This window comes from Medicago sativa, chromosome 5, assembly GCF_051527215.1.
Source record: "Medicago sativa cultivar Bolivia chromosome 5, Bolivia_mono, whole genome shotgun sequence".
Classification (NCBI taxonomy): Eukaryota; Viridiplantae; Streptophyta; class Magnoliopsida; order Fabales; family Fabaceae; genus Medicago; species Medicago sativa.
In genome coordinates, this window is record NC_140753.1 from 43,110,451 (window position 1) to 43,136,332 (window position 25,882).

At 34.9% G+C, this 25,882-nt stretch overlaps 1 protein-coding gene and 1 long non-coding RNA gene across 2 annotated transcripts; one reads left to right on the top strand and one right to left on the bottom strand.

The window, feature by feature from the left end:
• Window positions 1–8,773: 8,773 nt before the first annotated feature.
• On the bottom strand, window positions 8,774–10,467 carry LOC146922273 (zinc finger protein WIP6-like). Its single transcript, XM_085715285.1, has 2 exons — window positions 9,915–10,467; window positions 8,774–9,396 (listed from the first exon to the last, which is right to left on the bottom strand). Exons 1-2 carry the CDS (start codon window positions 10,338–10,340, stop codon window positions 8,899–8,901), a joined length of 924 nt encoding a protein of 307 aa, XP_085571411.1. The 5' UTR covers window positions 10,341–10,467; the 3' UTR covers window positions 8,774–8,898.
• An 8,745-nt stretch (window positions 10,468–19,212) lies between these two features.
• LOC146922274 (uncharacterized) lies at window positions 19,213–21,211 on the top strand. Its single transcript, XR_015010838.1, has 2 exons — window positions 19,213–19,273; window positions 21,020–21,211. It is a non-coding gene; the product is annotated as an uncharacterized LOC146922274 (long non-coding RNA).
• The last annotated feature ends 4,671 nt before the right edge of the window (window positions 21,212–25,882 follow it).

A 25,882-nucleotide genomic window follows, 5' to 3' on the forward strand; every position in this document is an offset into this window, starting at 1 on the left:
ACCTTCAATCAATTCCATTAACGACGAACCGGAATCGGACGAAGGAAAGGAGTCCAATCGAAGCAAAGGGAGAAGAGAAACAGCACCAAATTCGAATACATAAGAAGAATCCGGAGCCGTTCAAAGCTTCGTCAAGCATCACGGTATTGTTCTTGATCCAAGCTTTTTATTCCACTCTTTTTCCTCAAATTTGCGCGGCTGTATGTGTTAGATTTAGGTGGATTGATTGTGTTTTGAATGTTTCCGAGTTCATATTCGAAAAGAGAATAACGATCCGGTTTTAAAAGTGTAAAAAAAATTCGAATCGGAGCTCGCCGGAATCCGGAAGTGTCGCCGGAGTTATGAATTTTCCGGCGAACCTTTGAAGATTCCGGCGAACCTTTGAAGATTCCGGCGAGTTTGTTGAATTTTCCGGCGACATTCATGAGGTTGAAGATGAACATTTAAGAGAGAGAAGAGAGAGTTTATGTAGGCTTTGGCTTTAGAGAGAGAAAGTTTTGGTGTTGTGGTTGTTGTTTCACGTGAAAAGCTTCAAGTAGTTACTACTTGTTGTGTTGTTTTATCCTATGCACGCATGACCACATTCATTCCATGTTCCTTTGCCTTCTTGATCGTTGGATCAAGGGTTGATCCAATTGGATCAATCCTACGGTCCCTGATGCTTTCTGTTTGGATGTGGATCTTGTGTGTTTGGGCCTGGACTTTTGTTACTACTTTCTCCTTATTTTCTTGCTATATGCACACTGTTTCTTGCTGAATACACCTTTGCATGCCTAAAATCTCTTTGAAAAATTCTAAGAAAATTCCTATAATTTTTCTAGTATATTTTGATCAATTTTGATATATTGCATGTCAAGATTGATCAAGAAATACTAGAAAATTATTTTGCCTTGTCTTAATGCTTTTTCTTTTACTTTTTGTTGAAAAATCTTGGTGAAAAGCTTGTAAAATTTGGTGAGTTCTTTTTGCATTTATGTTGATTGATTTAGGATTGTTGCATGTGAATTTTTGTATGCTGAAATTTGTTAGAAAAATATACTTGTAGGATTTATTGTGATTTTGTGTTGTTTTGTCCAAATTTTATGAAATTTTTTGCACTTTCTAATTCCAATCTTTTGGCTCATAATGATTGTGTTTTGTTGAATGATCTTGGAGTGTTGTTTGATGCTTGATAAGTAGTGTTTGGGGCTGTTTTGAATATGTGATAATTGGTTACTTACATAGCAAGTTACTTGATGTTTAAATGTGTGAATTAATGCAAAAATAGGCTTAATATCATACCCTAGTTTCTTGACTTGTAATTTTCTCATAACTCTCACATTGGGGCTGAACCTAAACCCTTTGAAAAATGCCAAAATGGAGAGTTATGAGTCTCTTGCATTTGCCTTGGAATTTTGGTGTTTTATTAAGTGCATTTTTGCTACTTTTTCTTGCATTTTTACCATGTTTTATGCTTTATTTCCTTGCCAATTTTTTCTACTATCCTATGCCTATTATTACTAACCATTTGTTCATTGTTTCATAAGCATCTTCCATCACTTTCATCTTCATCTCAATTCTTCATTTCTTTCCCTTTACACTTTTATGTTGCTTTAAATTTCATTTATGTGGGATTAAGTTCCCACAAGGAAGTAGTGTGTATGTCGGGAAATGATGTAATATGGACTATGGACTATGGACACTAAAAACTCACACATGCACACACCTCACTTTAGATGTATGGCTAGGATATGCATGTTTAGATGTATGGTTAGGTAATTGCATGTTTAGATGTATGCTTAGGTTTTACACTTAGAGAAAATTCCAATTTTCCAAACAAAAAACTTGAACCATCTCACTCAATTTTTTTTTCAAATAAACTCTTGGAACACATTCCAAGTGAATTTTTCTCTTTATTTTCTTAATAAAAGCATCAATGAAACTAATTCCAACTTTGACTTGTTTTTGCAAATAACTAATTCCAACTTCACTTTTTCCTTAATCTCATGCCCTTGGAGGTCTCCTATCTCTTCTTTCAAATTCCATTTGCCAAAACTTAAAATCAACCAACAAAAACAAAAACATTTTTGGAAGAGAACTACGGTGAATTTGATCCCTTAAAAGGGTACGTAGGCAAGGAATCAAAATTCCTTCAATTCAAATAAAATAAAAATTCAAACACTTTCTTCTCCCTCCAATTCTTAACTTAGTAAACTCTTAGGTGTAAATATCATTTTCCAAATAGCATTTAAAAATAAAGCGCGCGCGTAGAAAATAAAGACGGTTCCTATAGGATACTATAGTCGTTATGGGTGCCTAACACCTTCCCGTAGCGAAAACAACTCTCGGACCTCGATTCTCAAGGGTTTTGCTTATTTTTTTCCCTTCCCAAGAAAAAATAAGATATCAAAGGTTAAAAAGGTTCAAACGTAATCAATGTTTGACACCCGAAAACCAAGATAAAACACACACTTCATCATATTCATCTTCATCGTCTTCTTGGTCAAGTTATTGCAGCCGACCCCCAACACAAGTTCCAACATGTTTGTTCTCAAACAAAATTCCACAGACTTGCACACATTCATTGATGATGCATACAGAATTTATCAAGGTTGTTAATCAATCATACCAATTTGAAAACTTTCAAATATGGATGATCCATCTAGCAATTTCGTAAAAGTTATAGTTAATTTGAGAAAACCAACACTATAATTGTACTATCAGAGTCTCAAAAGCTTTCTAAACCAAAACTTTATTTAACAATTGAATTTAATTCCATGATCTTTCACACTTGAACACATATTATTATATTCAATTGTTCTTTTATACTTTGATATCATCAAAACTTTAAAGACATTCTACAAAACTCATTTTGGTTCAACATAATTGTTGACCGTCTGCATACTAGAGCGCAACAACAGTTAACAACCACGGTCACTCAGCAATTAACTGCCGTTGAGGGCAAAAATGTCATTTCATAGTGTGGGAGAGCAATATTCGCTGAGAACAACAATTTTCTGTGTTTTCTCTTAGATGTTTGGTGTATTGACAATTTCAGTAATCTTGTTAATGATAGCCTTTGTTTTGTATATACCCAATGTTTTGTCCCTTCTCGTTTTATATAATCTATTTGCAATTAAAAACAAATCAATTTTTTATGGATAGAAGCTAGAATGCTAATTTAGCTAAAAGAAAGTTTTGTTTAATCATCCATTTCTTTATATGGATAGAAGCTAAAAGATCAATTAGCTCTAAAGAATGAAACATTTAATGCTTAACTTGTCATTTTCTTTATGGATAGAAGCTAGAATGCCAATTAGACTAAAAAGAATGAAAGATATCACCAATTTTTTTGTGTTCTTGAGGAACTTTAATGCTCAAGGAAGATAATTACTTGTGACAAGTTTGAAGCTTGACCTTGATCAAATCATATAACTAAATTTGAGCTTCACATAATTGTTGACGATGAGTACCACTTCTTCATCTTTCACACAATCCTTTATCAATATAGACCTTGTTTGAGTCTTTCTTGGGTAATGTTTTGGATACCAAATAAATTGGTTAAAATAAATATCATAAAGATACGATAATTAAAATCATAACTTTGATACAAAATATAACATATGTTTCCTATTTCTTTCTTCTCTTAACCAAATTTTTGTGGAAGAAAACAATATAAAAAAAAAAAAATTAAAGAAACATCGCCATAAGTAATTGTCAAAATTTGTTACCCCAAGAATGCATGATGTTTAGTCAATCTGTCGAGTTAGAAGTAACAAATAAATGTCAATGACTGTAAAACTGCCTCCTTAACAGGGAACTAAACAATTCAAACTGAAAAGCAACTGTTAGACTGAATTGAATCTTTTGCCTCGGATCCTTAACTTATGTCCCTAAATGCAACTTCATTAATGTCATTCTAGGCTCCCTAGTGTTTCTGTTTGTTAATATGCTTTTGAGATTTGTTTATCCCTAATCACAAGACATAAACTAGTAGTATATCTTAATTAAAGAAAGTTACGTGAACCTGTTGCGGTTTCGATGAGAAAACTCACACCAATAACAACTTGATGTGTGGAGCAAGGGATAATAAAGCAACCAATAATCAAAGTGAATAGAACAGTTATAATCACAAGCCAAAAGTAGAAAACAACACAGCAAGAGAAAAGAAGAAGAGAGAACACAAAGAATCTGTTTACCCAGTTCGGTCCAAATTGACCTAGTCTGGGGGAGAGAGCAGCCCTCCGTTCCACTATATGATGAGTAACGTTACAAAAGAGATGGATTACAAGAATAAGTCTCCCGCCTAATTCTACCCAAATCCCAGCCTCTTCCCGTAACCAAGAGACTCAATCCTAATAGTGTTTCCCAAGGTGAATCAACCCTCAAAACCTAGTGTTTGTTCCAAAGAGACAAACTCTATACAAACCCTAGTTTTGTTGTTGCCTTTCTAAACCCTTGTTTCAGCCCCCTCTATCTCAAAGTTTACACTGATACAATGCCTATATTTATAGTAAAAGTAACTCCCATAAAATTGTACCAAATCTGGCCCAAAAATACGTTTCTGAAAAAAAATCTGCACGCAAAATCGGGCCCCGATTTTTACCATTCGGGCGCCGATTTTTCCAGTACCAAACTGCTTCCAAAGACAGCCAAAATCGGGCCCCGATTTGTACTTTCAGCAAACATCAATTTTTGGCCTCCAAACTCCAATTTTGAGTCACTTTCACAGCAGAACCAATGAAGTAAAAGCACAAAGTTTCTATTCAAAGGTTCAAGTTCAAACAAGCATGCACACGTAGTATATATTAATTGGTATATTCCTTATCCCGTTTTCATTAGTTTTCCAATGTTTTCATTCTCTTCCACCTGATTCACTTTAATTTCAATCTTCTTTTACTTTCCATGCAACAAAATTGAAGAAAAGGGGAAAAAAAAGTACTATAATACAAAGAGGGGGAAAGGTTGAAAGTGCAATACTACACGGTACAAAGAAAGACTCAGAAAAGATCAACGATGAGAAGAGACATGCACATACATTAAACTATACAAGTGTTACTTAAGAATGATTCCTTTGATTATTATTTTTATTTTATGATATCATCATAATTTTTAATTGCTGTCTATATCAATGTAATTGAGTTTGAAATAAATAAAATGTTTTTATATGTGTTTAGTCCTTGCAAATAGGGGTCATTAAAAAATGGTCCATGTAATCGTTAATTGTTGATCCTGACAATCTGCCCTCCCAAAATTTCGTCCCTTAACCCACTTAATGACTGCCATGTCACTAGATTACTGACGTGGCTCTGTTAATTGGCTGACCACTTGAATGACTCAGCAAAAGGGCATGGGAATGGACAAAATTACCCTTGTCTTTTCGGTTTGGTCTTCACACTACAAGAAATATGACATTTTGCCAGGGATTTTGACAGGGGTTTGGAACCCTTGGGAAATTTGCCAGGGAAAATGCCAAGGACAACACCTGGCATATAACACAAGGGTGTGCCCTCGCAAAACCCCTCACTTATTGCAAGGCGGGAAATTGAAATTCAAGAATATGTTGCATGCAGGCTTGAAGTGACTAAAGTAGGTGGCTGTCAGGCAAAAACCGAGGGAATATGCCAGGGAAAGCCCCTGGGATGGACAAAAAGGTGATGAATCTCTGCAATTTCTCAGTTGACTTGACATGAGCCTGAAAAGCTTCTGCAAAAGTTGTCATGCCAGGGGTTAAACCCCTGGGATATTGCACAAATCCCTGGTTTTTTTTCCTACCATTCTGCACCTATCTGCACCTAGAAACAACTATGAGTTGACTGCCATTTGTGAGGGGCAGCCCCTGGGAATACCCCTAGCAGTATTTCCTTCTATAAAAACCAACGTAACCTTGTGCCCATGTTTCAGACTTAGAAAAATTTATACAACTCAATCTTCTTCATACACTTCTACTCACTTCTACACTCTACTCTTATTCAACATCAAGAAACTTTTCTAATTTGGTAAAAATCTATTCTTTTATTTTATTTGTGTTTTTATTTTTTACTACTTACTGATATATAAATTATTTTATTGCATCAGTGTTCAAGTATTGCCTCCTCCTGTGGATCCTTGCTAAGCTTGCTCTCTGGATTTGTTCTTCTCTCATATCAAGATTCAACAAGTTAGTAAATTTGTTCTTCTCTGGATTTCCAAGATCAGTTTTTTATTTGTTAAAATAAATTTTAAAAATTATTTTAATGTATAATTAAAGAAAAAAAATAATAATACTGTTAATTTAATTTAAATTAAAGAAAATTACTTTTAAAATTGTATAATTAAAGAATACGTTTTTTTTCCTTTTTTTAATTCGGAATTTAAATATATATAAATGTATAGACGTTTTTTTTCCTTTTTTTAATTCGGAATTTAAATAAATAAAGAAAATTATATAGAATGTTATATAGAAATAAATAATTCGGAATTTCCCTTTTTTTTTCCAAAATCGGTTTTTAAAAAATGCATGTTTTTTAATCACTACAGAAAATTGTTAATTTAATAAAACTGGTTTTAAAAACTTTTTTTTAAATTAGCCAAAATCGGTTTTAAAATTTGTGTAGTAAAAAAATCTGAAAGTTTTTAAAATGAAATCTGTTTGTTAAAATTTTAAAATCTGTTTAAATTTGTGTAATAAAATCTGTTTGTTAAAAATCTGTTTTTTTTTTTTTAAATTTTTCTAATTTTAAAAACTGGTTTTAAAATAAAAATACTTCATAAAAAATAATATACTAAAAAGGTTTATTGTTGGAAATTTTTTTTTAAAAATAGTGTATTAAAAATCAGTTTTATTTCTAAAATTAAAATTATGTTAAAATCTGTTTTTTTAATAAATTAAAATCTATTATTATATTTTATCAATTTATAAAATAAAACAATACAATATTGTATGTGTTATGTTGCTTTATTTGTATGCATTTAATTGTGTTTTAAAATATAGTTTTAAATATTTCTAAAATTATATTTCATTAAAAAAATGATTTTTTAAACAATTAATTGTATTTAAAAAACAACTTTTAAAAAAATCGATTTTTTAATTAATTTAAATGCATTTTATTAATTAAAATTATTTTTAAAATATTTAATTAATTAATAAAAAATACTTTTTATAAATAAAACATTTTTTTAAAAAAAATAATATGGACGTTTGCCAGGGGTTAAACCCCTCGCACGTCCCTGGTTTTTTTGGGGATCTGACTTGACTTTATATCAGTCAGTCGTCAGTCAGTCATCGCAGTTGGAGTCGGAGCCTGCAAAGTTGCAGACGAAAGTGAGGGAATATGCCAGGGAAAATGTCAGGGAAAATGCCAGGCCATATACCAGGGGTTTAGCCCCTTGTTTTTTTCCCAGGGGTGTAACCCCTGGCAAAAGGTTAGCGACGAGTGCTTTTGCGAGTGCTTATGCCCCTGGGAAATTCCCTCACAAACGTCTAGTTTGCCAGGTATTCTGTCCTTTTCTCAGGGATTTTGCCCCTGGCAAAAGGTAATGTTTCTTGTAGTGTCACGGCCACCACGAATTTAGGGACTCTCTGAATTAGATATTTTTGGTACTCACTCATCTTGTATGATTTTCTTCTATTATATATATAGCTTTCCAATTAAACAGAACAATATGTAGCTGCATCAACAACATTTTGGCTTCCTAAGTAAGGTATTTCACAGCATTCGATCGTAAGGTATTTGCATTATGATAATGACATGGTGGTTTTAGCTTATTATAGGAAATAAAAAAAGAATGGTGTGAGGGGTAATAAACAATTAATGATAACAAAGGTGGTGAAAATGATCTGTTTGTAGTTGGTCTGAGAAGGGAAAGACAGAACTTTGGGTGAAACCCCAAAAACAGCAACACATAATACAATTATATCACAGTGGTCCACTCCATTTCATCACTGACTGACACTCCCAATCCATCAAAGTGTTAGTCCAACCTCAGTAGTATCACTGATCAATATGAGTCCTTCAAAATCAAAACTCTCTCTCTTTCTCTGTGCAATATCTAAATATCTATGGCAAATGCAAAGTTGTGAACAGTAGAATCTGTGACTGCCCTTGTCTGCATGTCTGTCTCTTATCTGCAGTCACTGAATACTCTTGACTACCGTCCTTAACCTTCGTCACTCTCTCACTCTCACTCTCACTATCACATGAAAAAATAAAGTATCATCAAAAAGAAAACGTCCTTTAATTTCATAACACTGCCACTTCTTGCATTTAATGCAAAGAACCTTAGCTTTCATTTCACTGTTTGTCTCCATCTTCTTACACTCCTTTTCTCTCTCACTCATAGTCACATAACAGACAAAACTTCACTTCATTCTCTATTCTCTAATAATATACTCCATTCATGCATTAATCATTCATTCATATCTTATAGTCATATCTATTAAAACAAATTAACTTACTCTAGCTGACAAAAGTAAAACAAACTGATACACTCTTAATCGGAATTGGATTTGCTGCTGTAAGTGCGTCGTTGACGCAGTTACAGTTGACAGCCGTCTGATTGGTATCAATGGCTGAGATTGATTAACTGTGTTATAGCTGATGTGTAATCTGAACCGTCCGATCTCATATGAATGGTCAGGATAAATTACTGCGTGTATTTCTACAGCAGCAAATCCAGATCCGTCAACATATTGTTGACAGTTACATTAAGATTGAATAGTTCAAATTTTAAACTAGACTAAAGTATTAAAAATATGTAAATACTAAATTTAAAATCCAACGATCATCGATGTGTTGATAGTAAATGTGTGAAATGTAGCGAATCAGAAATTGTATTAGTCAAGATTTCAATTCCGTTATAATCTTACAAGAGAATCACAACCCGATATAACGTTTTTTTTTTCTTCAGAATTAAAACCATAGTATTAGTTATTATAGATTAAAAACCGAAAACCATTCGATCGATGTTATCATTATCATCATCATCTTCATAATTTTCATCTCCTTCAAATTCCTCATCATATTCATCACCTAACAATACTTCCTGATCTTCACAACTCTCGACGGTGTGTGGAGCATGACCATCACCGAAAGCACGAACATGATCTTTAAGAGATCTCTTGTGTTTGAAATCAGATCCACAGATACAAAACCAAAGCTTTCCACAATTTTTCTCATGTGTTCTCCAGTCACCTCTAACTGCAAATGGTTTCCCACACTTTCTACACCCGAATGGCTTCGCTCCATGCTTCCTCTTGTAGTGTGTTTGAAGTGTTCTGAAATCCTTGAGTGGTCTTGACCTTGGATGCTCTATGTTGTTCTTGCATCCCTCTGCACAGCAATAGCAAGGAAGTCTTAACATTGATGAAGCTGGTTTTACTCCCCTTAGAGATTCTGGTCCTTTTCTGTATTGTGATCCATGTCCCCACATATGCATCTGATATATACAAAAATGCATTACAATCAAATAGTTCTTTATAGTTAAGTGCAAAAGAAAATGACAAAATTTTGTGCTTGGATCTGTTCATTTTTTAAATTAAATACAATACTTTTAATTGTTCATTTTTATCTTCTAGGTTTGTATTTTTTTTGTTAACAAATTAATGAGTCTTCCATATAGTATGCATTAGGACATTGAAGGAGTATTGACAAATTTTTTGGTGCTAACAAATTATCTAGTTCTTGACAAATTTTATGGTTCTTAACAAATTAACCACTAATATTTATTTATAAAAAAAAAGTGTTAACGATTCAAGATGGTATTAGGGAATGACTGAAAATTTAAAATTATAAATCTTTGACAAAAAAAAAAGTTCACTAAAGGTGTTTTAAAAAAAAAATTCACTTATTAATTCTGTAATAAATGCTTATGAGTGTATCTTGAACTACTAGCTAGGCAATAGACAGTTTAGGCATTGTATATGCTACAGTATGAAAAGTTACTTGTTGACTAACCTGCATATTATTGAAACGGTTGAACATTTTATTGCAAACAGTGCAAGAGAACTGTGTTGGTCCAATGAGGATTTGAGCAGGAGAAGGAATCCAATATTGACCTTGAATAGGAGCTGAAGCCAAATGATGATCAGGTTTACTAATAGGTGTTGTGTTTTGTGAAATGTTGGTTGGAAGACCAATGTGAAGTGCAACTGTTACACCACTTTGCTCATCATCAATGGTAAAGTTTTGCTTTTGGTGGTGATTATGATTATGATGATGATGATGAAGAGTAGTAGAAGAGTGATTTAATGTGGAGGATAGTTTAGGTTTGTGGTTGTGTGTTCCAGGAGGGCCAAGTGAGAGTGAAATGGAAGACTCATCAACAGTGTCATTACTATTAGGTTCAATTGAGGATATGTAGGAGAATGTGTGAGCTTGCATGGTGAAAATTATGGTTGATGGGATGGTGTATATTATATGAAATGAATAGTTGGTATAGGAGAGAGTAGGGTTAGAGAGTGAGAGAGACAGAGAGAGTGTTTTGAGTGAGCTTTGTTATGTGAGATTGGAAGTGGGGACGAGAAAGGCAATATATATAAATAAACAAACCTTGTGTATGGATCCATGTTTTTTGGCTTTTGTCATTCTATGTGTCAGGTTAATTGAATAAAAGAGATGAATTCTTGAACAATATTGGAAAACACTCAATTTTCATATTTGATAGAAGATATGATGACAATGAGTGATCTATAGTGATATTCATCATTTATAAACTTCTTATTTTAAAAGTTAATTTTGTAAGGTTGTGTTAGACTTAGAAAAATCCGTCCTCATGAGCTAAACTCAACTGGTAGGGACAATACATAATATATGCAAGGTTTTGGGTTCAAACTGGATCCAGCAAAAAAAAAAGACATAAAAAAATGCAAACCTTATGAGGTAAATGTTTTTTTTTTTAATTTTTAAATCAGGTATCCTCCGCATGTGCAACTGTTGAGACTAATCTCTCGAGCTTGTGAGATTTAAATAGACGGAAAATTCTCCCCTAGAGTTTTAACGCTACTGCGTGTCCAAGACTGAATTCGAACCCAGAACCTTGGTTAAGTTATAAGAGATTGCCATATTATCTAAGTGCGTAATTACAACGTTTTTGGTTGAAGGACTTATTTAATTTTTTCTTTTTAAATAGTTTAGTAAACTATAACTATGTTACAAATGGGAATAAGTCTCCTCCAGTGGAAATCTCTCCTGTTTTCTGCAGTGTACAATCTGCACCATTAAATATCTTCTCTCTCTTATTTTCAACATTTATTAACATTTAATATTCTCACATGCATTCATTTTTAATGGACATGATTTCACTAGACTCTCATGTGACTGGGGAGAATCCAAACCCGTTACAAACAATTTAATAATTGAGATTATCTTATTCTTATCTAATGCATGCAGCCTACTTTTGTAACTTAATTAATACATTAATAAGATGATACTACTTGTTTGATGCGTTATTGTTGGAGTATGAGACTATAGTATAGTTTTTGAAATGAAGAAAAGAGGGGGGCAAGAGTGCGCACGTGGAATGAAGGAAAAGATTGATGATGTAATTGTGTTTTGGCGTGTTTGGTAATGGAAGAGACATTGCACCGGCAAAGGAGGAAAGAGTGAGAGATGAAGCAATGCATGCATAGAACACAACACCAATATACGACACTAGCAGTACCACTGCCACTCCTTGTGTTATGCTGCACCTCTTTCTCTAACACACACTCCAGCTCTCTATGCACACTATACCAAGATAATTGTTAGGGTGAAAAGGTGTTCCATAGATTCCATGCCTTAAGAAGTTACTGTATGGATGATCTCACCTATTGAGGAAAATAAATATATTATATTCAAATTTTTATTTGACTGTTAAATGTTTAATTTCTTTCAATGTTTCAGATTTACTTGACTGTGTAAATGTAGGATTTCTGATTCTCAATATAATCTACTGCTTATCAATACTTAAAATTATTTAAATTAGCAAGGACAATTGATCTTTTGAATTTTAGGTTAAAAAATTAGAGAAATTGTCAATTAATTGACGTTGGTTAAACAAAAATAATAAAAACATTGGGCTTCGACTCTTTTGTAATCCAAAAAAAATAAAAATAGAAACATGTATAAATCAAGATGTGGGGGATTAATTAATTTATATATTTATTTTTGAACAAGTCAAAATGGAATATATTATGATCAATACAAGTGATTCAACTCGCACAAAAAGTGCAAAAGAGAACCACCCAAAATTTGTTTATGTTGTCGAACAACTCGCACAACTTGCACAAGTAATTTATTTTTTTCTGTTGTCGAACGAGTAACCATTGAGTCACACCATCTTCATAGGTGATGATGACGAGTAATATTACGAGCTCCTTATTACAAAAAATCAGATTAATCATAATTGGATGTTATTAGAATTTCGAAAGATTTTTAAATATTAATCCTCCATAAAATGATATGAGATATTTATCCGTTGTGCCCTAATGCATGTGCTTAACGAGTTCCTTAAAAATTCATCTTTGCTCTCTGAATATTTTTCAGCAAGCATTTACTATCTATCTCTCTTTGATATTAATGTAAAGTTTACACTTTACATTGACACTCAAAAAGTGAGAGTGAGTGGGCAATGGCATTGGCACTGTCCCTTTCAATTTCAGAGACACAAATTAAAATCGTTGATTATATATATATAAACACAGCCACAGGAAGTAGACATGGAGAACTGTAAAAGCTAGAGGCGTGTGTGTCTCTCTCCCATCCCCCCTTTCGATGACTTTGTTAGGGATAGAGATAGTGAGAGACATTGATGTTGATAGTGATAGGGATGCTTAATGCCAAAGAACTTCGTAGTTGCACTGTTTTAACTATTTCATTGTAATTATGGAAGAATTTAAATGAAGTATGCTTAGGTTTGAATGTTTGAACACGTTCTTATCAAGAAAGAGGGATAAGGTTGGATTTTTCTAATTTGGTGGTAACCTGCTTATTCTCCATAGAAAGGGTGCACATAAAATCTAAAGTTTGACTGTAAGGTAAATATAGATAAACCAAATATTGTTTCACATGAGAATCGTACTTGGATTCTTTCAAATATTTTGTTATTTGGTGAAGTGATTAAATCATTTGAATCCAATCACATGTTTTAACCAGACTTATTTCCTTAAAAAAAAAAACCAAACTTATTTATTTATATTTGGTAGTGTTTTAATGAGGCTTATATCAAGGACAGACTATATTAAATTTAAACAAAAGTGACAATCTAAGAACAGAAGGTGTATAACTTTTTCGTCCAGAAAATAAAAAAACTTTTCCTTAACATACATTTTGAAAATTCACATAGCTCTTATTCAGTGTAATCTTTGAAAATGCTGAGAATCTTTGCCTAAGTACCGTCACGGGATAGAAATGGAGAAATTCTCAATGTTGAAAATAAAGTCAGAAAAATATGGGATGATTCTTTGTCTTGCCTACTCAATTCATTAATGCAACTGTGCAAGCACACTACGTGAACAGTAGTATTTAAGCACAATTCACGTTGAAAACGAAAAATGTAATACTCATTTCTTTCAAATTACAGATCCGCTTTGAAAAAAAATTGTACTAAATTATAACTCGTTTTAAAATTTCAATGAACATTACTTTTTTTATTATATTTTTAATAATTTACTACTTTTTCTACTTTCAATTCTTTAATTTATCATTCTTATACAATTTATTAAAAAACAATTTTATAAAACAGCTCATAATATATATTTTTGATATAAAATTACTTGTATATATCAAAGCATCATATAATTTAGGACGGAGAAGTACTACAACAAATTAAAGTGTTAAATGTCCCACATCGGATATATGATAGTCTGACAATATGTTAATACGCGGGCAATCCTCACCTCACAAGTCGGTTTAGTGGAGTTGTGTTAGGTTCGACCACGGCTTCTAAGATGGTATCAGAGCCTCTCCAAGACCCATTGGGTCATCTACTATCAGGTTTTCTCTATCAGTCCACCCACCATTTATTCCTACCAACCAAGCCTAATGGTGCTGGTCGTGAGGGGTGTGTTAAAAGTCTCACATCAGATAGGTGATAACTTAACAATATCTTTGTAAGTGGAGACAATCTTCATATCACAAACCGGTTTTGTGGGATTGTGTAGATCCAACCATGCGTTCAGAGAGAAAGCAACAATATTAATGGACCGATCAAAGGAGTTAATAATGTGGGCCATATTTTGATTGGACAGCCCAAAACATGAAGCCTTTGATTGACTGTCACTCCTATCCTATCAATAAGCATCTTTCTCTAAGCTACCATTAACAGTGTGTCCATGACCAAAAGGGCCAGTAAAAGGTCAGGTAGAACTTCCATTTTTAGAAGTTGATCACTATTATGCCTATAGTCCTTGTTTTTTAGGGCTCTAGGCTAATCTATCAATGACTTATATTCAATATCCACTCTCCTACACTTCTAGTTGCTTAATAAGAAAAAGAAACTTCATGGCATGATTTAACATTAATAAAGAGTGCTAGACACGTGAATATGAAAAACCGATATAAATAAGTTTAAAGCCGTGAATTTTGGAGATGTACGTTAGGGCTTTACTTTTGCATGTAGCTGATTTGATGTTACACTGAATTTTCCACTAAGAACTGTTGAACTATAACTATCAAATTAATTGGAGAGATACTATTTGTTAATTTTGTTAAAAACAAAAGTTGTCTTAACTTATCACAAAGATGGAGGAAGTGTTTATCCTTGATTTGGAACTCGAGGTTGAAAATTCTTAAATGGTGACAACTATAAATTCAATTCTTATTTTTATTATTGAAAACAACGTTCAAGTCCACTTCTTTTGCCGTTTTTAATTGTATATTTAGTTTATTATATATGTTTATAATTAATTTTGACAAATTATATTAAACACTCTATGTACTGTTTATTCCTATTGCAGTGAAATAGGATTAAATTGATTTTGTTTAATTAAATATTTAATAATATCTTAAAAAAGATAAATTTGTAAATACGAAAGTTTTAAAGAAGGATATAATTGGAATAATTTTTTTTTGAGGGAAAGGATACAATTGGAATAATAAAATTCAACTCAAACTCCCCCTTTTCTTTTTATATATTGTTATAAATTATAGATATTGGTTAATGTGTATTTTTATGAGAGTGGTTAAACTATTTTTTATTTTATTTTGACCGTATTATTTAAACTTTTTTATAACCAAGATATATTGAAATGAGAAAAAGTGTGCTCAAAATCTATTACCAAATTAGAGTCACTCTAAAGTAATTTCTTTATGTAGCTAGAATGATAAAAATAATAGAGTGTCAATATCTCTCTCTGAAGGTGAGAAAAACACAAGAAGGGGAGTTGAATTGTGTTATCTTTTTTTGATTTTATTTCATAAGTGTTGGAATTGGTTAGATTCTGATGGGTTCAGACTGGAGGTGAGAAAATCCCAAGAGGGGGGGGGGGGGGTGTAACAGTCCGTTTTTAGCTAGAATTATTTTAATTATTTATTTATGTGTGTTTATATGTGCTTAGTTGTCGTCGTGTGTATTTGATTTGGAATTAGTGGATTTTCAGCCGAGAATGGTATTTTAGTCATTTTTAGACTAAGGGGTATTTTAGTCATTTTTAGACTAAGGGGTATTTTAGTCATTTGGCGAGTAAGGGTAAATTAGTAATTCTATTGGGAAGGTTATTTTTAGTTCTTTGGTGAGAATAATTATTTTTACTAAGTTACTAGTAAGCTGAGGTTATTATTTTAGAGGCGGTAATTATTCGATGTTTTTGTGAATAAATGAGTAGTAACTTTTTATAATTTATCATTAGTGAGAGTTTTAAGCCCATTATGGTTTGTAATATCTAAGCCCATTAAGGAGGAGTATATATTCAAAACTCTTAAGAGGAAACTAGGTTAAACCATTCATTCATTTTATTTCACAACTTAGAGAGGTAGAGAAAGAAGAGGAAGAGCTTGGATAAAAGGGAAGCTAGAGCTAGGAGGGAGAGTGAAGCCTAAACTAGTGGATTTGAAGCTTTGAGGTGAGGGGGATATATTCTTTCACTCAAATAAGCTAGAAATCTCATTTTTCACTTTTGGGTCATAATCAATTTTGTATGAATTATGATTTTTATGATTTTGAATGATGATTTTCGTGCTCATGAGTATGTGATGAATTTGAGTATGTGAAATGTGTTGAAATCTTGTTGTGGGTGCTTAAATTTCTTGGTTTAATTATGCTGAAATGTTAACTTTGAAGTTTTAGCTTAAAATGATGAAAAATGATGTTGTTATTGGTTGTTGATGAATTCATGAATTTGTGCTTGGAATGTTGTTGGGTTATGTTGTTGATGCTAATTCATGTTTTGGGTATTGATATATGTGTTGTTGTGATTAAGTTGTTGTGTTTGATGCTGTTTTGTGAAGATGGGTCACAAATGAAAAAGTTTGATTTTGGTGAATTAGGGTGAATTGATGATGTTGAGGTGATGAATTCACATGAATGGATTTTCTGTTTTGAATCATAAGTTTTGGACATGGGGTTGTTTGGGAGAAAATGAGATTTTGATGTAAAAAGTCGTTTTAAGCGTTTTTGGGAAATAAGTGATTTTAAAGTGGTATAAGTTGGTCAGTTAACGTTTGGTAACTGTTATGAGTTTGTTGGATCAGGGGATTAACACGTTGTACCTATTTGTTGGGTTAACATATTGATCATTTCTTGGTTGGTATCTTCCATTTGTTGCCTTAAAGCCGTTAAGAAAGCATTAGTTAATGTTTGTTGAGGGTTTGAACCGGGAAAGCCTACTCCAGGATGAAAGAATGGAGAATGTATTGCGTTCAAACTCTCTGAAAAAGAAGATGGATTAGTATGTAGGCCTACCATAAAAGATCACGTCATGCCATATGGTTGGTTTCTATCGAAGAACCATGCATTTGGATATGATTGGCTTTCAAAACTAACTTGTGATTATGAGGCTGCAGCAACGGTTGATGCCGCCGCGGGTATAGTCAAAGAAACGTGAGCGGGCATTGTTGCCCTAGCGCTTCTGTGTGACTTACGCCAACGGTTGGCGTAACTTGTGGGTTTTGTTGTGAAGTAACTTCCAACGTTGCATCTGCCACCGATGGATTTGATGGACTAGATTGCGAATCATTGTTACGTGTATTACGTACCATTTCTGGGAGTTGTTTCTTATTCCTTAAGAACATGCGCAACAAGAATCACAAGATTTTAAACAGAGCGAACAAACTACTAAAAAAATGCTTTTTGTGTTTGTTTCTGAAACAAAAAACACAAACAGTCCCACCGGACGTGCCAATTTGTTTACCTTAGTGTTTGGTAAACAAACGCTAGTTTCCCAAAACGGTTTACTTGCGAGATCAACAAGTAAATCTCAGGGCATGTTGTGTTTATGTTTTGCAGAAAGTATGAATGTTCTTGATGTAAAATACGAATGTAACCGTCAGAATCAAACACGCGTCGAATCCGTTGAAGTAAATTGCTAGAAAGAAAATATAAATTGCAAGCAATTTAAAGGATAAACTTAAATTGCATAAATGAATGTAAATTGGTACACAAATTCATACATTTGCAACTTTTTTACTCGTTTCTCCTTAAGTGCGGATAGTTTGAGTGTGTAAGTTTTGTGTGTAATTGAATTGTGACCCGTTTTTCCTATGAAAAACTCTTATTTATACTAAGTAACTGCCTATACAGAAACTATCGAACATAACCTCTAATAATTACTCTAGACATCTTTTGAATTTCAAATGACATATCTTCGAAAGTAACTGCTGCTCGACTTGTCGATCTGGCACCAACTTCTCTTCGATATCTTGTTTGCTTCTCGAAGCTCCACCATCTCAGGGCAAAATCTCTCTAAGTCCATGAACTCGATCTAGCTTGTGGGTCAAACTAATTTAGATCTCTTCAAAACCTAAGTCAAACTTAATTGACTGCATTTATTGTAGCCTGTCAAAAATACAAGCTAACAAAGCCCTACACTGGTACTGACCTTCACGGCTTCAATGAGATGATCACGCACCAATGGGGATATATCACATTGAGCGTGACTTTCAGATAAGAAATGGATGAACAAATGGTCGAAACACCGTTCTTGGTCATACTGGTCATATCCATCTACAATTGCATTCTGGGACGTTCCACCTTAGCAGCGCTCGACGCAGTCACGTCGGCGGTCCATCTAAAGATTAAATATCACAACAATAACGGAGACGTGGCTACAATTTATGCATATTTGAAGGAGGCAGAATGGTGCCACCGGGCTTGGGGAAAATTGCTCGCGCCATAATCAGCATCGATCGTAGAAGGAGCGAGGGAGAACTTGTGGTGCCCCATACCAAGTTGCAGCAACGCTGACCTCGACACCCGCCGAGAACAGTTGCCCCCCAGGCGCCAGAGAAGATCAAGTGAAAATGGATTCTCAGCTGGTAGTCTCCCAAGTGAAGGGTGATGCTCAAGTGAAGGACACCCTCCTCCAGAAATACATGGCCACGATAAGGGTGGAAATATTGCACATACCAAGAGAACATAACATAAGGGTGGACATATTATCGAAACTGGAAAGCATTAGGGCAAGCGGAATAAACCACCCCTTTATGTAGGAAACCTTAGCGAACCCAGTTACGGGACGAGCGTAATGGTTGCCACAGTCAAACCCATTCCGCGTACGTGGATGACGCCAATCAAGGAATACATTGAAGAGGGGAAACTCCTGATCGATCCATTGGAAGCAAAAACGATAAAGAGAAGAGCTTCTAAGCACACAATCATAGAAGGAAGGCTCTTCCAGAGAGGATGTAACATCCCGCTCATCAACTAAAGGAAAATCTATCCGTTAAATGTATCAGAGGACTAAGGTTCATGGAAAACGGTTATGATGAAGAAAGTTATGTACGATGGAAGATATTTATAGGTAATATCAGTTAAGCATGAGTTATGTATCAGTGTCAAGTAAACACGACTGAGACGAAGGGCATTTAAGTAATCTCGCACAAGGGAGTATATAAGTGATTTTGAGGGTGGAAACCTCATAATTCCTTCCTCTTTCTCTCTCTAGGTTTTGAGAGAAAGAGTTCTCTCCTCCTTCTCTCTACCATGCGCTCTCCCTCTCTTCTCTAATCAACCAAACTTCTTCCAAATCATGATCAAGCATGATTAAGCATGGCTTAGCAAGCAAGAAACAAGTGAAGGAAAGGATTAAAGCTTGGTTTGGTGAGAAAAGCTAAGGATCAAGATTGAAGCAAAAGATAGGGTTTGATGCTTGGAGCTTGGTTTTTGCAAGAAACATGTTTAGGTGAGTTCCATAGATAGATTATCTACCTTTGGGTTTGATTAATCTTGTGAAGAAATTATGATTTATGTTAGTATATGTTTTAGGGTTTTAGTACCCCTTTGTACCATTTATGATCAAAACATGTTAATTGATGCCATGCACAAGATATAAGTTGTTTTTATGATGTTTTGGATGATTATAATGAATTAGAACACTTGAATTGAGGTTTTTATGCAAAATCACGTTTTCTGCACAATTCTGGATTGCTACAGTTCGCCTGGCGGAATTTAGCTCGCCATGGCGAGCTGGGAATCAGGGCTCTCTGGAGTAGCTTGCCATTGAGCTCGCCATGGCGAAAAATTTCGCCATGGCGGAGAGAATTTGGCCAGGCGAAATTGACTGCACAGCATGTGTTGTCAATTTGTTTTGCGACCAACAAGGGCTATCCGAGGCTCGATCTTGCAGTATCTTTTTAAACTATGAAACCCCTCAATTCCAAGTGTCTAAAGTACAATTCCAAACAAGATTTTATACAAAGTAAAGGCATGGCAAATTGTTAACAATGTTTGTTAATAAATGATACGCAAGAGTGTTATGTTATGCAATACGTCTGGGTAGTGACAAATTAAGAAAGGGCATGAATGTAGAGCCTCGACATAGTGTTGAGAACTAGAAAGATAACATGAATGATAAGTAAGACAAGTATAGGATATGATTCCCTGGAATGATAAGACGCGAAGTGTAATCTCTTCGCATATGAGCAAGTATGACCTAGCAAGTAAGTAAGTCGTGGATTGACTAGTTAATCTCTCCACCATGATAATATGTTTATGAACAAGTATAAGTTACCGTTAATCGGATCGATTAAGGTTCCGAGGTAAATATGTATGTATGATTATGTTTAACTTATATGCACGACAAAACCATGATTAATATGTGTAGGTGACATGTCTCTTGTTATCCACATCAGGGGGATACAAGGGGTTCTCATTATGAGAACGATTCAAGCCGTAAGGGACCCGCATGTCACTGAGTAACAAGACGTAGGTGCTCGTGTCTCTTGTTATCCACGCCAGGGGGATACGGGAGGTTCTCGACCTAAGGGGAACGGTTCAAGCCGCAAGGGACCCGCACGACACCGAGGGAGTCCGATGTACGTACATCGGTCATGTATGGGATTGATCTCGGGGTTACTCCACCCGGGACTATCCGTAAAATGAATCAAAATAATAATTGTTTGTTCAACGCTAACCCATGAATGAACTTAGATACGTTATGCACGATATGACTATGGTTAAGTTTCATGATTATGCAAGAATGAACTTATGCACATTTATGTTTAAGAACAAGAGCACTAGATGCTACATGATAAGTATAAAGCATGGATTAGAGCAAGAAAAGAATATGATACCGGTGACGATCTTAGGTTTCCCTAATCGTCCGGTTTAGAATCATGTCATGATATGCTATGTTAATTTATGTTTAGGCCTTGTTACGTAAAGTGTACACTTGGCAATGCGGTTTAGGTTCCCTTCGACCGCCATGACATGTATAGATGAGAAGCCTATAACAAGTAAGATATGATTATGACGGCTCTAGTATGCACTACCGTCTAAGTATGCAAGTCCCCACACACGTATAATCAACCGTCAGGTTGTAAAGTAGACACGTGGTGACCGTAGGTTTCCCCTTGAGGTTGCCTATAGCCTAGGTTTTAGGGGAACTCAATGAGACATTATGTCTCATCCCAATCCTTATTTGTTTCAGATAAGCAGGATGATTATGCATGTTCATAGCTGGATGGATATTACTTCAAGGGTTCGTTCGTACTGCTTCAGGACATTGGACATTAAGGATATATTTTTATGTATGGATGAATGTATTGTATTATTATTTATACGAACGGGACTTGATGTAAATATTATTCATTCGGGAAAAATTTTATGTTGTATATTTTAATGTATCCAGTACTAATATTAACGCACGTGCCAGACTTTCTAGATACGTCTGGTATGGGTGTTACAGAGGATTCTCCACTCCACTCTTGAAGTGCCTTGACTTGGGTGAAGCGGCGTACACACTCGAGGAAGTGCATGAAGGTATCATCGGCCGACACTTGGGGAGGTCGAGCCTTAGCCAGAAAGCAACTAAGAATAGGATACTATTAGCCCACGATGAAGAACAACCCTATGGAGTATGTAAAAAGATGTGACAAGTGCCTGAGATACGGGGATGTGTTCAACCCACCATCATCCAAACTTGGCGCCCTCACTACGGCTAGGCCTTTTGCCAAGTGGGGCATTGACCTCCTAGGACCATTTCATAAGGGAGCTGGCTAGGTGAAATTCCTAATCATGGTGGTAGATTACTTCACTAAATGGATCGAAGCGGAACCACTTGCCAAGATAACGACATCAAACACATTCAAGCTCTTCAAAAGGAATATCCTATCCAGGTTTGGCGTCCCACAAAAGGTGATTATCGACAATGGGACACAATTCGCAAACAAGAGAATGAGAGAACTCATGAAAGAATTGAACATCAGGCAACACTTCACTTCGGTAGAATACCCTCAAACGAACGAAAAGGTGGAGTCTGTAAATAAGGTCATAGTAAGAGTTTTGAAGAGAAGGTTAGCGGAGGCAAAGGGAAGCTGGTCCGAAGAACTCATATGTAACACCCCGTTTTCCCAACATAAAAATTTCACATATAAATCAGAGTCATTCAACATAAACGGAATGCTACACTTCTTAAAAATCATAAATGGAATAAATAACAATTCATCCTTCATAAATTGGTCAACATAAATATTCAAAAACTTCGCAGCGGATTTTAATTCAACAACATAATTAGTCTTGGCACGAAAGCCTCATCAAAACATCTCGTAATAATCCAAAAACTAAATCATAGTCATGTAAAATCATAAGCAGTACGTAAGAAATAGAAAATAGCCACAAAAGTTCCCATCTCGTTACGTATCAGAGCACCTAAAGACACAGTGAGAGATAGCCACTCACGACAGAAATCATTAGCTACTTATTCTCGATCACCTGCAAGTTACTCATACGATGAGCAACATTTCCAAGCAGAAGGGGTGAGATTTCACATTCAATAATATTAAGCATATAATTCTTCAACAGAATTTAACAACATAAATACAACAAATTTATCAATGTTAAACAACAATTATACAACATAAATGCTTCGCATAATTACTCATTAATCAACTCATTAAATATAATGGCAACTTGACAACACATCAACAACATCGACAATTCAACATCGACAACCCAACTTAACTCGACTATGCAACTCTATCATTTTACTCATGCATGTGGTACCATTCTAGGGCATAAGCCCTCGTCGCTTTTGAGCATAAATATACTCCTAGGGCATGATCCCTCGTCGCTATTGAGCAAAAGCTCCTAGGGCATGAGCCCTCGTCTTTATTGAGCAAAAGCTGCTAGGGCATGAGCACTCATCTTTAAATGAGTATGCATGGACTCAACAACAATACTTTGACGACCAACAACTTCAACGACGTCGACACACAACTTACGACTTAAATGATATATTGACAAACTACTTACAACTTTGAAGACATTGACGACAACTGTGGTAACGACAACGACAGCGACTTCACATCAAAATTTCTTATTCATCAATCGTAAACAACGTCATATAACATCGTGTTGAAACATCAACAATTCAACATATAACATCGTATTCAAACATCAACAATTCATCATATAAAATCGTATTTAAACATCAACAATTCATCATATAACATCGTATTTGAACATAATAATTTATACACAACAAATCTTCATGTCAACTAAGGTTACTGGAAAGATATCACAATTATCAACAACTTTCATGTTTATACCAAGGACCAATTCAAAACAGAAACGTGTGAAACAGACGCAAAAACATGAAACAGAGAATGCTGTCACCGTATAATTTCGCTAAGACCTCATTGGAGTATTTTCATCATAACTCAAAAACTAAAAATCATATGCACGTCAAACCAAAGCCACTGGAAAGTTAACAAAAATATCTAAAACTTTCATGTTTACACCCAAGGCCAATTCTGTACCGATCAATACTAGTTTTCATTTCAATTTCGAAAAAATTGTGCAGAAAGTCCATAAAAATTCACTGTGACCTACGTGCAGTAATTTAACCATAACTCATGTTCTATAAATCGTTTTGACGTCAGACTAACGACATTAGAAAACTAACATCCATACCTACAACTTTCACGTTTACACCTAAGACCAATTCCGCACCGATCAATACCAGTTTTCATTTCCAAATTCGGGGCAGAGATGAAAAAAATCAGAAAAAGCAACTTATATTATTCAAACTTCACATTCAATCAAAATCATTACAATCAACAACAACATAACATAAATCATCAATTGAGCATAATTCATCAAGTATCCAAATACATATACCAAGAGCATGCAATTTCATCATTTAAATTGCAATTCAAAACCCTAACTTCTTTTTAAACCCTAACTTCTCTAATCATCAAAATAAAACAAAAACAAACATGTTAAACCCTATTTCTCAAAATCCCAAAACTCTTAACCTACGACTTGCTAAACCCAATTTCAGAATCATATGACTTAGAATTAGAGAAAGTTAGTCCCACCCTTACCTTAGATTGATTGATTGCAAGGATTCTATAAACTTCTCTTCTCTGGTTCTTCTCTTCTCTAGGTTTCTCCTCTTTCTCTAGGTTTCTCCTCTTTCTCCCAAAAAAACAGTTTGCACGTAATCCTTATTTTCTAACTTTGACTCTCCTCTTTATATAAACCTTAACCTATTTATTTTCTCTTAATTCCAATTCTGCCCCAAAGCCTCATTATTCTAAATAATTATATTTCTCCACTAAATATATACTTCCACTAAATATATTTTCTTCCACTAAATATATACTTCCACTAAATATATTCTTCCACTAAATATATTTCTCCACTAAATAATAAAATTGAGGCTACTGATAAATATCAACACATAATAATAATAATAAACAAAAAAGAAAATGTATTTTCAATAAATAACGCGATAACGCGATTTCAGAAGAGCGATAAAACAACATAGGGTTAAGATGCGATTCCATAGTGAGAAGAACGATTGAGGTTTTCTCTCCATAGTGAGAAGAGCGATTGAGGTTTCTCTCCATAGTGAGAAGAACAACAATTTCCATTGTTATACTCAGATAGCAAGCCTGTTTCACGCGAGAACATCACAAGCACATGAGAATTTAGCACTTTCATACAATTCTCATCTGTTTTATACAGATATCATGGAACACCTATGGCTGGAGGGGGACGACGAGGAGATCGAAATACCGGAGGAAGAATTGGTACGGAGCGAAGGAGGGTTTGATCCGAAGCTATGTCTGGTGGGACGTTTTCTGTCCAAAAAACCTGTTAGAACCCATATGATGAAGGAGAACATGAAGGTGATCTGGTCAATTGTGAAGGGTGTGGAGATCAGAGAGGTTAAGGCTGGGGTTTTTATCTTTCAATTTTTTCATCAGCGTGATATTCAAAAGGTACTACGAGGGGGGCCATGGTTCTTCAACAAACATATGATGGTCCTGGGAGCTATGGCTGATGGGGAGAATCCAGAACAAGTCATGTTAAACACAGTTCCGTTTTGGATTCAAGTTCATAACTTACCGGTGGGTTACATGGCAGAAACAGTGGGAAGAAATATCGGAAACTATGTGGATGAGTTCTTGGAGTATGACGAGAAAAATAGTTCGGATTTTTGGAGACGATATATGAGAATAAGGGTTATGGTGGATGTCAGGAAGCCATTGGTTTACACCAAAAGTATCAAAAAGAAAGGGGCAGCACCGATTGTCAATAATCTCAAATATGAAAGGTTGGGCTTCTTTTGTTACTATTGCGGTATGTTAGGACATACGGAGGATTCATGTGAACAACTATATGCCGTAGAAGATGATGATGGCGTAAGAAATTGGGGACCCGATATCCGAGTGGAAGTTAATTGGAGAGGTCGAGAAGGAGGAAGTAGTAGTTGGGCAGTGGAAGGAGGGGCACAATCAAGGCACCAACCGGTACAAGGAGGCGTAAAACCACCTAATGTTGTTGTTAATGCAGAAAGTCAACCTATTAATTCTTCCAACAATGTAGCGATAATGGGAGACGAACATAAAAGGAGGGATACATTGGCAGAATTAATTAAGCAACATGCACAAATGAAAACAATAAAAAAGGACAGGATTTTCAATTATGAGCCAACAAGAGAAGAGCACTCAATGAAGGTGGTGCAGACACATATGACAACAGGTACGGAAGGGGAAATTATGGAATCTGACAAGAAAAGAATGCGAGATGGCAGAAGCAAGGAAGCTAACGTGATAGATGCAACAGACATACAAAACAACAATGTGAATCATATGCACATTGATGGAAATACACAACCTGTTCCAAATAGTTTCACGGATGCAATCCACGCCAAAACAACACAAAATCATCATTTTTTATCGGTAGGTCCTGGCAGACAGGACTGCCGGGAGCAATGAGTTTTATGAGCTGGAATTGCCGGGGGCTGGGCAACCCGAGTGCAGTTCCTACACTTAGAGACCTC